The sequence below is a fragment of the Panthera leo genome, chromosome B3 (genome assembly GCF_018350215.1).
Source record: "Panthera leo isolate Ple1 chromosome B3, P.leo_Ple1_pat1.1, whole genome shotgun sequence".
Taxonomy (NCBI): Eukaryota; Metazoa; Chordata; class Mammalia; order Carnivora; family Felidae; genus Panthera; species Panthera leo.
The window spans coordinates 74,661,649-74,674,949 of record NC_056684.1 but is presented as its reverse complement, the minus strand read 5'-3'; the positions used below and the strand labels follow the sequence as shown (position 1 = coordinate 74,674,949).

Sequence of the window (13,301 nt, the reverse complement as noted above, 5' to 3'; positions counted from 1 at the left end):
AGCAGTCCAAGCAAAATTATTAACAGATTTCATTTCTAAAACAGTTGCTCTGAGGTGGTCACATTAATCAACACTGAGTGTAGATTGGCATATATTTATTGATCATTTATTTTTAGATGATTTTCCTGCTTCTTTCCAGGGTGAGTATTTTGCATTTCAAATATACATATCTACCTATCTATATCTTTATAGATATAGATAGACAAATATAGGTGGATATAGATATTTGATATAGGAGAATGCTGATGAAAATTCTTGAAGTTGCCTCTCTACTAGCTCTTGAATTAGGAATTTTGATTACCAAGATACAACCTGAAGCCTAGGACAATATAAAGAAATTATGTTGATATTTTTTGGTGTGCATATCAATTGTGTTGATATGCTGTTGGTGTGTTTTGTGTGCTTTTAAAAATCTTCCCTCTGCCTCTTTCTCTTCTATTGTTGCTTTTCAATACCCCTTATTTTTTCCCTCATATTTCTATACATTTAAGTTTCTTTTAATTGGGATTTAAAACAGACTAATGCAGAGTTACTGCTTTATTTCAAGTTATAGCTTTAGTTCAGTGAAGTCTGCTCAATCATTTAACATAAAAGATGCCAGCATTAAAAAAAAAGAGATGTCAGCATGAATATATATATTTATATATAATATATATTAATATAAATATATATATATTTTTATAATATTTTTTAATATATTTTATTTATTTTTTTGTACTGAGTGAAATGGACATAAATGCAACATCAATGAAGTAAGACTGGTCTCTACTCTCCAGAGACTGTAATTCAAAAGGCAGGTGACTTTATTTGCTGTGGTTGACAGCCTCTTCTCAGACTGCTTGAATAAATTTGGGTATTAATATGCTTCCTGCCTCTTTAGAGAGAATTACTGTTCTATCTGCCTTGGGAGACTGTTTTATTTCCAGACTGAACTCAATACAGTATTATGGGCCCGAGCTTTGAGTAGAACATGCCTTGACTCAGTGAGTTTGTGCTCAGCTCCCTCTCTGAGCAACACGCTGAGCTATGACAGCAGGTATACAGGGCTATCTGAGAAGTGTCTTCTGTGAGCTTCAAGACACATAGCCCCAAAATAGGAGAGAAGAGAGGGAGACAGGCAGTGGAATTGAGTGGGATCTTACCATCTTTGAATTCCTAGAGAACAGATGTGGTCTCGGGGAGGTGGAGAAACAAACACCCACTGAGAATCTACAGGCACTTAGTACACATCTTTGTCTTCATTTCCACAACAGCCACACAAGGTAGATGGCATGACCCTCATTTTACAGATGGAGAAATTGAAGATCAGAGAAACTAAATCACTCCCACAAAGTCATTCTGCCAATTGCATCAGTATAATAGTGCCTGACATACAATACACTGAAATGAATAGCGTTGAAAGTTGAGGGACGTCTGGGTGACTCGGTTAAGCATCTGACTCTTGATTTTGGCTCAGGTCATGATCTCAGGGTCATAAGATCAAGCCCTACCTCAGGCTCGGTGCTGAGTGTGGAGCCTGCTAAAGATTCTCTTTCTCTCTCTGCCCCTCCCCCACTCGAGCACATGCACACTCTCTCTCTCTCACTTTCTAAAAAAAAAAAGAAAAGTTGAATGAACCTTTCAGGGAAGCAGTTTTCATCCTGCATCAAGAGCCTCAAAAATGTGTATGTTCTTTGAATCAGCACTTTCATTTCTAGGAATTGTCAGAGATGTGAGTAAAGATTGTGTGTGTGTGTGTGTGTGTGTAAATGCAACAAGGTAAGTGCAACCTCATTTTAAAAAGCAAAACTTTTGGAAACACACCCAATACCTAAAAGGGAAAGAGCCAAATAAATTACAGCAGTGTTATGCAGCCATTATAAATAGTATTTTCAAAGAATTCTTTATGATATGGGGCAGTGCCCACAATAGGACAGAGAACGAAATATCTGTGGTATGGTCTCAGCCACGTCTTAGAAAAGCATATACAGAAAAATCACCAGAATAAAATGTACCATCAGCGTAAATTGTGGTTATCTCCAAGCAATTGAATATTACATGATTTCATTGCCTTTTTATAGTGATGTGTGTTCTAAATTTTCTACAGTAAGTTATTCTAACTTGTAATAATAATAGGATATTTTGTTTACTATTGCAATTTTAAGGAATGCATAAGAAACTACTGCACTGCGGTCCTCCTTCCACAGTTAATGCAGACTCTGTGTCATTAATCTTGTACAAGAAACTTCCCATGGAGAGCCCACATAACACAATGAGTAAGAGAACTGGCTCTGGAGGTGGGCTAACCCTCTCTCTTTACATTAGTGCTTCCACTGATAGAAATGGGATCGTGCAATGCCCATCACGTAAGATGGTTGTAAGAAGCATTTAGTAAATGCCCAGAACATAGTAAGTGTTCAGGAAACAGTTATTTTTACATTGGATTTATTTATTAAGCTATTTAACTTCTGTTTTTTTATACCTTACTGTCGTTTATTTTCAGGGTAGTAACAACAGATTTTTTTTTTATCAACCACCCCCCCCCTTTCCTTTTACTATAGCAAATGCGTTACCCTTTTTACATTTTGTGTTTCATTTAACTCATTGGATTCCTGGCACAATTGCTAGGTGAGATAGTTAACTCCATTAGACACAGACTAATCTCTTAGTCCCTTGGCAAGTTTAGAATTTCAGGACGTAGTTAGATCGTGTGACAGTATCAGTTATGTACCCAACCCTCTGCTAAGACATGAAGAAATCCTAAGAGGGATGATATATCCTTCTTTCAGTCACCCAGTGTTTATTGAACATCTGCTGTGTGCCATGGACCAGGAATACAGAAATGAAAAAAGCAGGGTCCCTGCCCTCAAAGAGTTCACCCTAGATAGCCAAGAATTACATGCATGAAATAAATGCACCATTTGAAACAAACACAAGAAAATGTGTGTTGGGAGCAGCCAGGGTATATGGTAAGCTAGACATGATAAGGTTCCCTTAGAGAGGACCTGAATTGTACTGAAGTAGCCACTTTTTTAGGAAGACCAAGATAAGCAGGGTTCCAGGCAGAGGCAGTAATATGAAGGCTTATAAGTAAAAAAAAAAAAAAAAAATCATGACACATCATGTGTACATCATGTGTACATTTAGGCAATTTGGCAAGGTGTAAGAGACGAGGTGAGAGAAAGGCAAGGCAGAAGTCTCAATTTTATCTTTAGTGGGGAGATGGTAAACAGATTTGCCTTTCTAAAAGTTGTCTATGAAGGTGTGGAAGATGAACCGTCTTGTCTAGCTGTGGGGACAGCTAGACAAGAGGCTATCACTCTAACTCTGAAAGCAGAAGGGACTAGGTCAACACAGAAACAATGGAAATGGTAAAGAGAATAGAAAGCACAGAGCCGTGTAGAAGGGGACCTTTAGTTGCGTGGGGTAAAAGTGAGGGAGGACATAGACTGGACTCCCAGATTTCTGAGTTAAGGAGCTGGGCAGATAGTGGGGTTGTTCACTGAGCAGGGAACCCCAAAGGAAAAGCAGGCATGAGGGGAAAGACAGTGGGGTCAGGCTTAGGCACACTGAATTCCAGATGACTTTGGGTCACTCACCTGGAACTCTCAAGTAAGAAAACATATGGGTCTGGGGCTTAGCAGCACAACCTCATGAAAGATAGAATTTGGTCACTGAAGCCGTGAATTGAGTAAAATTGACCTAGAGAGAATGTAGAGTGTAGAAGTAGAGAGTGAAGAGGGCCAATGACAGAACCCCAGAATTTCAGCTTTAGCAAGATCTCAGAAGAAAGGAAGTAGGAGACCAAATGAAGAGGAGAAACATTCAAGATTTGAGGAATAGCCAACATAACAAAATGGTGCCCTTGGGGAATTGATAGCCTGGCTGGTAAATCACTGCATCTGTAGGTAAAGAAATGAGTTGGGAAAGTTGCCCACCATGACTGCCCTTGATTAAGTGCCTAAGAAGATATAGACAGTTCTTACGGAAGTAAGAGAAAAGAGGGTATGGAGTTGACATAAAACTTGATAAAGGTGATGAGACTTCATTGAGCCTGAAATGTGGTTAGAATTGAAACCAGGAGAGAGAGGTAATTTCAACCAAGAGGCCCTAAGATTTGCTCAAATCCATCCTCATGTCTGAAAAACAACTGGAGGTGGATTTTCTATTGATCGTGGTCAATCAGTGTCATCTTTGAATAGTGAAGACAGTGTTTGGTTCTCTTTTAGTAATAATGCCTGTTGGTTAAACAGTATCATATAAAGTTGGATGCAGTGTTACCTGACATCTTGTGCAAAATTAAGGAAGTCATGACAGGAAAACAATATGGCTTATGCATAAAAGATTCACTCCAGAAACACAAATGTGTCTAACTTTGTAGACATCATGAGAGTCCAATTCAATGGGAAAAGACAAGTTCTGGTTATATACCTTCTTAATTTTATGGTAGCTAATTCTAAAATCTCTTTGGCTTGATGTAGCTGTTCCTGGCTGTAAACTTGCAGATTCCCTGCCCTGTATTTTCTGTAGCCTCTGGTGGCTAAGCTGTGGGTTTGTGAGAAGAAGCAAGAAAGGAAGGCAACTTAAGTGCCCCCACCACTATGCACCTTCCAGGCCCTTCCATCTTCCCATTCCATCCCATTGACCTCTTTCTCTTGAGACCACTTGACTTACAATGTAACACAGGTGAATAGCTCTTCATTAACCAAGAGGAATACCTTGAGGACAGAAACAGTCAGGCATTACCTTGGGAAATAACCTGTCAGCATCTGTCTGTGCTAATCTGCTCACAATTCTGTCTTTTGTATTGTTTCCCACAGCCTACACCATATCTGCAAAGAGGATGGTACAGAATAAGGAAAAGTCATTGGAAAATCAGGTTCCAGTTCTGGCCATGCTGCTTCCCTAGCAATATGATTTTGTGCAGGCCACATAACCTCAACCAGTCTCAGTCTTCTCAATAGAATTTGTGTGACACTCAAATGAGATATTTGTGAAGGTGCCTTATGACTGCAAAATGCCATTCACATGTTAGGCAGTGGACTAAGAGTCTATCATCATAGTCATGCGGTGTGGAAGGAGAGGGGGACCAAGATTTCTTCTCCTAAATCTGTTCTGAAGACCTAGGCTTTCCATCCAATCATTGCATTCAACAAGATTCCTCCAGAGCTCCATCTCCAGTAGTCCCTATTAATCTGTTAATTTATCTTGGCTCATGGAGTGCTTGATGCAACTGAGTAATACTAAGTTAACCCCATTCTTCTCCCCTTAGCACACAGCAGAAGCCATTAAAATCTACTCCTAAAGAAGAAAAATGGGAAACAATTTACAAAATGCTTCCTATGGGCCAGGCACTTTCTTTGCCTGAGAGTCTGTTCCACAAACCACAGACTTTTCCCACAGAGGAGAAATTAGGAAGACTTTACAGCTGAGACCAGTGGAAATGACATTTCTATTAAAAGCTGTCTGTGGCTAGATGTATCCATCCCAAGTACAAAGTTAAATGATGTAATAAACTTATTCAAAGACATAAAGCCATTACATAAAATGCCATTAAATATCTTCCACTCAGTGTTAACAAAATACAGCTATAAATCTCCTTGGGTTGTAATTCTGCAAGTCGCTGGTTCTCAGTGGGTTATACACCTGCCAGTTCTTCACTGTTAAATTCTGTTTTCAGTCCTGGCAAATGGGACTGCAGGGATGTATAATCCTCTGAGATGTGACGGTTTTCAACTTTTTCATGAATCGGGAAGTGCCCAGTTACTTCTAAGGCTGGTTACTGTCACTGTTCTCTACATCCTGGCTAAGTGCAGTGTTGAGGACCCATAGCTCCCATAATCCACATTTTGCCCTTTCACCTGACCAACAGTGGCCCAGCCAACCAGGTTTTGACTCAGGATTCAAGGTTGGGAGCTGGCCTATCTCTGAACTTTGGGACTGTTTGACAGCTTCTCACATGAAACCATGCATCTAGGGATAATGGGGTAAAATGGAAGAGAGGAGTTGAAAAGAAGAGAGAGCATTCTGTCTGGAAAAGTTCTGTGCCTCTTTTCCTGTGGGTTTTCACCTAAACCCCAAGCCAAGAGGAAATGCGCAAAAGATCCAGATAAGCCTCATCAAATTTGCCTAATTCTATGAATTTGTCAGAATTTCCTTTTGTGGGGCACCTGAGTGGCTCAGTCGGTTGAGTGTCTGACTTCGGCTCAGGTCATGATCTCACGGTTCGTGAGTTCAAGCCCCGCGTTGGGCTCTGTGCTGACCGCTCAGAGCCTGGAGCCTGCTTCAGATTCTGTGTCTCCCTCTCTCTTTCTGCTCCTCCCCTGCTCACACTCTGTCTCTCTCTCAAAAATAAAGATTAAAAAAAATTTTTTTTAATAAAAAAAATAAAAAGAATTTCCTTTATGCAAGGCAAGTCCTAAATCCAGATGGACCCCGTCCTTTGGATCCTCACCAAACAAAATGGCAGTAGAGTGGCAGTGAGGGCTGTGTCAGTGAAGGGGATATGAGAGAAGCTGTCAGCATTTGCCCAAGCCCTGCAGGCTGTGGGTTCTCTTCCTACACATGAGCAGTCAGACCAGATCAGAAGAAATGTTGACTCATTCCTAGACACTCGAGGCTTCTCTGTAGGGGCCCTCCTTGCTCTTACAGGTGCTAACCCCTCGCAGGGCTCTGTCGCCGTAGGTCAGGCAAGGTAGCCTCTGATGCTCTTGTTGTGCTTCTTCAGGAAACAGCATCCTCCATTCGGCAGCCGATAGCGTGACCAGCGCCGTACAGAAAGCGAGCCAGGCCTTGAACGAGCGTGGGGAGCGGTTAGGCCGAGCAGAGGAGAAGACGGAAGACATGAAGAACAGCGCCCAGCAGTTTGCGGAAACTGCACACAAGGTGGGTCCCGACAAGGGGCAGAGGTCTCCACTCCGGGTGGTCAGGGAGCTTGGGCTCCAAGAAACTCATGTCAGTGCATTTCCCATGGTGGAAGATACAAAATCCAGCCCTTTTTTATTTGGCCTCGTTATGCAACCTGCTGTTTTAGTAAGTACCAGAATCATGAAAGATTTCTTGTACCTGTTTCTTTGTGTATCTCCTTTCTGATGCCTTTATCTCTGTCTCTGACCTTGGATCTGGATCTTTGGAAAATGTGGACCGTCTTTAGTTCCTTCCCAGAATTTTAGGGCTCAAGTTTCAGGGAACAGGATGGGGGGTAGGGGAGGTCAGATCTAAGAATATCCATCCTCCCTTGGCCAGTGCTGGAAAAAGGACTTTGGGCTGCTCATGCTTACTTTTCCTTGCCGTCCTTTTCCGGTCACGGCCATGAGCCTAGCATCCTGTGTTCTTTTCTCTTCACTGTATGAAAAGCAAGCTTTAGTCCCAGGACACCGTGCACCTCAGGGCTGGTTGCCCCTCTGTAAGAGGCCTTGCATCTCTCAGGCTGACCTGACTCACGCAGAGCTGCCCGCAGGGTTCCTACCTGCCCTGGATCCAGGGCATGGCAGTTCCCACGTGACCACAGGCACACACATGCACATTCACATGCTCCCTAAGAACGTGCCTTTCAGAAGGGGAAAGGGGAGTTTTTATTGGCATCCCGCTCTCTGAGGCAGTTGAAAACCAAAGGAAAGAGCTGCTGTGTTGGTCAGGTGATAAAGAGGATTTATTGCTGATCTTGTGCTTTAGGTCAAAGGGTAGTTGTCTGGCTAGGGATTGGAATTCAGGTTTCCAGAAACCACCTCTGCTGATAACTGTTGGCATCTCCGACTCATGGTCCAGCCTTTCAGGGCTGCTTTTTAGGTGACCTTTGGGGAAAAAATTAATTTGCTTCAACAGAAAACCCCATTTCTGTGGAAGAAACAAGAACAGACAACCTGAAAAGTAGTGAGATAAGTGTCCCCAGCTGAGGCTAGCTGGCCTCTCCCAGGGGCTCATGCCCAGGCCTGACTGTGGATCCAAATCCCAGCGGATGCTTCCTGCCTTCCCTTCCTGCTTCCCCCTTGCACAGACCTGTCTTCTGTGTCATCAGGTTCTCTTTTGTGACAGGGTCTTACTGCACGCCTGTCTTGGGGGCCCATTTGGGGTGCCCTGGAGGAGAAATGGCCAGATGTGGCCAAAAATGCAGGCAGGCCTGCTGGAGGTCAGACCCTTCCTTGTCACTTGTCACAGAGAGAGGGAGCTCAGATTTAAGGTCCCTTCTCCCACCTTTGTGATACAGAAATAATGATGAGATGGAAATGCTAGAATTCCCGCCCCAGTTTCACTTCTGTAACAACAGCAAATCTTGTGGTTTACATGGGGGATGGGCAGTGGAAGTCTGGAGAAACATTCAAAGTGTTGATTTGGGGAAGAGAAAGCTAAAGGGAATAGTTTTTTAATTGTCTTCAGTCTGGGAAGAATGTTAGTGCAGGCAGGTCTCTCTTGTCCCTTACGACACAGAAGGGAGCATTCTGCGCACTGATAACATTCTGCTCAAACCAGAGTGTAGGTTCGTGATTAGATCATGAAGCAGGTTACCAAGGAAGTCTGTGAAATCACTCTTCCTAAGGCGAAGTAGACAATACCCAGAGGTCATCTGTGTGGGCGTCCCCCTCGGAGGAGGTTGTACAAACACAGGGTTGGATAACCTGACCAGAGGGCCACGATTCTTGGCCCTGGTCGCCCTGTTTCCTTGATGTTGTGGCCGAGCTTGCTAGGTGGTTGGGAAGGCAGTACAGTGTGGTTAACATCTTGTGTTTGATTTACCCTCCCAGTGACCTTGGGCAAGTGCCTAATTTCTCTAAGCCCCAATTCCTTCATCAATATAATAAGGCTAATTAATAACAGTGTCTGTGTCCTAGGGCCTTGAGACAATTGAATGAATTCCAACCTATAAATCTATTATCACAATACCTGGCACATATAAATCTAAATTAATATTGGTTATAATAATTTCCATAAAAATGGTTGTGTTGAACTTGCCCTACTGGGTCACCTAGTGACCACTGTACGGGGATAGAGAAATGTGATTGAGGACCTTAACAGAGGGATTGGGGAGGGATTGGAGAGAAGGTTTTGTGAGCCCCGAAGTGGGGGAGGCAGGGCTCCTGCTAAATGCTAATGCCTTCTAAACACAGAACAACCCTTGAAACAGGGCTTGTCAGAACAGAAACTGATTAGTCCACCAAAGGCAAAAGGGCCTCTGGCCTTGACCACTGGGAGGATCAGTGCCAGCCAGTGGTCTGTTTTCAGTAGAGATGGAAGAGGCAGGGTCCAGTGTGCCCTTGTTTTGGTTTCCCCGCCTGTGGGTGTTCTGAGGGGGGAGGTGAAGAGGTTGCTGGTATCTATTAGTGTGTTTGAGGGAGTGTGAGCGAGACACTGTCCTGGCCAGACATGGTTTTCTAAATCTGGGATGTGTGCTTATGAATCACCAGCATTGGCAGTATTCCCATTGAGGAGATTGACCTCTTTAGATAAGGTGTGGCTGTTTTCCCAGGGACTAGGACTCCTGATTTAAACCCTCTGGTATAGCCTGACCGTGAAGATGTCATTTCACTGGCCAAGCCCCCACCAGACCTGCTGGTGAGGAGGGTGTTCAGAGAGGGAACCCAAGCCCTTCTGCCCCAGACAAACAGCTGTGTTGATTCATAAAGAGTGGGCTGCGTTTTACAAGTGGAGACACAGTGTGCATGTTAGCACCCTGAGCAGACAACAGTGCCATGCACCCTGGTTGAATAAGGGCACGTAACCCCCAGCCAGAGAGTATGGCACCCTTCTCTAGATTGCAGCAAAAAGGACCTTTCTGACTTTTCCCAGGACTCCTGCAATGACCCAGGTACATTAACGAGCAGATCACCTTTGCACAACCCCACCTCCGAGATAACGTGGGTGCTTGTCTCCAGTAGAACAGATGGGAAATGCCCCAGCACCCCCTTTCCCCCAGCTCTGTTGAGCCTGCCTGGAGGAAGCGTGGTTCCTTCCTGTGAGCTCTGGACTTGGCACGGTCTCAACCACAGAGCAGGCCTGCTCACTTTCCCCTGCCCCAAAAAGCACAACATTGCAGTGTGTGCCATGCTGTGACACCCGCCACAGGCAGCGAGTCAGCAGGCAAGAGCAGCACCCGCACCTAGGCATCCTCAGATGACACGTCTACAGAAAGGAACAGTGATCCGCCCTGTTTTGTACAAGCTCGTGTTGGGGGTGGGGGAGGGAACAAGCGGTAAGAGGTACTTCTCTCACTGGTAGGGACTGGCTGCCTCTATCCCTGCTACAGTCGCCTGGTCCCTTTGGGCCCCTGAACCAGAAGCAACCTCAGGAGGCCTCTTAAAATCCCCTCCAACCAAGTGCAAATAATTTATTTTTATTATTTATTTAGATGGAGTAGTCTACACAGCTGTGAAAGAGAAAGATTTCTGTGGGATATTAAGAAAACAAAATGCACCAAAAGGAAATTGTAAGCTCATCTTCTGTAGGAACTCTACTATCTAAACTGATCCATAAGCATTTGAGTTGGAGATGATATTTCTAAACATAAGGAGACTGAGGTATAGAGCAGCTGTGACTTTAGGGCTCAAGGTCACTCAGCAGACTGGTAGCAGAGAAGAAACAGCACCCTGCTTTCCATGTTCCAAAACTTCTAACTCCCAGAGAATTTTAAAAAACAATGAAAAAAAAAAAAAACACAGAAATGGTGCCACTTTCTGCAAAGACACTGCAAATAGTCAAATATCCAATCCAGCCATATTTCTACAATGCTGTGTTGGCCACAGCCCCACCTGGGTGGGGCTCCCTTTAGCACCATCCCAGATGCCCTAGTAGTCACCAGGGCCTGGTGCAAACGGCCATACAGTTGTTGCTGAAGATTGATGACTGGGGGTGAATTGGCACAAGCCTATTAGCTGAAGGTTAACAGCTCAGTGAATAACAGGACAGCAGCACTGATCAAATATTTATGTTTGGTATTCATTATGCACAACACTTAACAACTCTGGTTGATTTGAATGGTCCACGTTGCTAAATAATGTATTAAAACTAGAGACAGAGCGAGAAGCAGAATCTGTACCCCGGAGGGGCGGAGCGTGGTGGGGCAGTGGAACAGATCCGGAGGAGAGCCATGGGACTCTAAACTCTTCAGGTTCAGGAGTTATTAGCCACCTCCACCCTTCTTGGCAAAAACCCATAGCACTTAGCACCGCGGCGGCCCCACACTCACAAATACCATCTGACAGTGACGGACTCGGTGTCTGCACTGCAGAAGGTCCATGGGGGCCTCTGTGGAGACTGGCATCACCAGGCAGAGAGGCACAAGGAGATCTCTCAGCTGAGGTGAATTTAGCAGCACGAAGGCCTGGGTCCACAGGTCCCTTCTCCATCACATGCTAACGTGGTCCGGTACACCTGCTGCAAGGGAAATGTCCGCTGCATCTGCAGGTGACCTAAAGTGGCAGCCCCAGGGTCGGAGACATCCAACCCTCCTCGTTGTTGGAGACATCAAAGAAAGGAAAAGAGAGACTCATGGTGCCCTGGGTCACACCGGAGAAATGGGTCATTGACACCGTTCAGATTGATGGATAGCACCGCTGTGGGGAATCAGGCAAATCCCCCTGCTAATTCTTCAAGGACCGAGAACCTGGTCATGATGCAGATGATAACGGGTTTCTACAAAGTTCTTGCCTGCCAAAGAATCACCTGCTGTTTGCTCAAAGACAAACCCTGTCCTCTACTTCCAGTCACAACCCCAGGGATTAATCCCTAATACCAGATTCTGGACACATGCGGAATTACAGTTCAGGCTCAGCTCTGCCTTCTGGTTCACATCAGTTTATGGGCTCCTTGGAAAGGATCAAAGAAAAGCAAAGTCAGATTTAACTTTATGTTCTGTACCTGCCTATATTTCCTTAAGTATATCATCACACGTTGTAGCTGAGCTTGGGAAGCTACTGAATGATACAGTAGTATTGGTGTTCCCATTTATAAAGGTCTAACATTTCAGCAAGCCACATTTCTCAAATACTAGTAGGCTATCGCTTCTCAGCCTTTTGGCTAAGATCAAATGTCAAATACCAGGGGCGCCTGGGTGGCTCAGTCGGTTAAGCGTCCGACTTCGGCTCAGGTCATGATCTCGCGGTCCGTGAGTTCGAGCCCCGCGTCAGGCTCTGTGCTGACAGCTCGGAGCCTGGAGCCTGTTTCAGATTCTGTATCTCCCTCTCTCTGACCCTCCCCCATTCATGCTCTGTCTCTGTCTCAAAAATAAAAAAACAAAGGTTAAAAAAAAAAAAATGTCAAATACCAGTGGGAGTAGCAAATGAAGGTCTGGGTTTGGTGTATTGTTCAGCCCTAGTCAGTAACACTGCTTCCTGGTCAAGTGCTTTCAACTTGGTTAAATGTCCAGGCTAGATACTGAGTGGATTAACGCAAACTGTTTCTCTACAGTTGGTTTTTAATACTCTTTGAGGTATCAGTCCATACGTACATTTGAGGAGTGTTGGTTTTCCTGGATAACTAGTAATGCGGGAGCACAAAGGCCTCGGTTCCTCCCCCCCACTCCTCCTCGGTAGGTCACTCACTCTGCCTGTGCACTGGCTGTTCCATTTACTCCGGTGGAATGCAGGAAAGCCACATAGCATGCTCTCCCACCAGGACACTTACACCAATGGAACTACTGTTAAGGAGGCGTCCCAAACACAATGCCCAGTGGACTATTTGAGAAAATGTTGCACATTTACTAGACGTCACTGTGCATAGTAAGGTGATCTGCCACAGCAAGTGAAACCTCGGTACTGTCTCTCAGCATGGATTTGGGGAGGGAACAGCACAAATGCCTAACAATGCCTTACTCTGCCACCCCTGTCTCTCCGTAGCTCGCCATGAAGCACAAATGTTGAGAAGCTGCCTATCTGGGTGATGACCCTCTTAAGAGAAATGGAAGAGCTCAGCGGTTTTTACAAGAATTCCGGACCTCTGCTTGCTTCTTTTTTTCCAATATATGGACTTAGGTTTTTTTGCTTTGCCTTTTCAGATGTTAATATGAAAGAATAGATGTTGTGTTGATACATTTCACTAATGATTGTGCTAAGAAAGGCTGCAGCAGGCATCAGCTTCATTTGGTTTTTGTTTTTCTCCACTGTGTGTATATATGTCTTTAGGTGTGTTTTTTTTTTGTTTTAAGGTGTTTGTTTGTTTGTTTGTTTGTTTTTCGGTAGTTTGAATATAAAATTAGGACCAAATGATATCCAGAGTTGGGTCTAAACTGACAACATGTATTCTTTTTTTCTTGATATTAAGGCAGAGAGGGGTGCCTGGCTGGCTCAGTTGGTAGAGCGTGCGACTCTTGATCTCGGGGTCATGAGTTCAAA

At 44.4% G+C, this 13,301-nt stretch overlaps 1 protein-coding gene across 4 annotated transcripts in view; it reads left to right on the top strand.

Annotated features, from left to right (window-relative positions):
• STXBP6 (syntaxin binding protein 6) overlaps positions 1-13,273 on the top strand; it is a 245,281-nt gene extending 232,008 nt beyond the window's left edge. For all 4 annotated transcript variants that reach the window (XM_042942873.1, XM_042942872.1, XM_042942871.1 and 1 more), the window contains 2 exons: positions 6,707-6,864; positions 12,807-13,273. In XM_042942873.1, coding sequence (XP_042798807.1) covers positions 6,707-6,864; positions 12,807-12,830 — 182 coding nt within the window. In that variant the 3' untranslated portion in view covers positions 12,831-13,273. The remainder of the gene's footprint in view (positions 1-6,706; positions 6,865-12,806) is intronic.
• Positions 13,274-13,301: the final 28 nt, after the last annotated feature.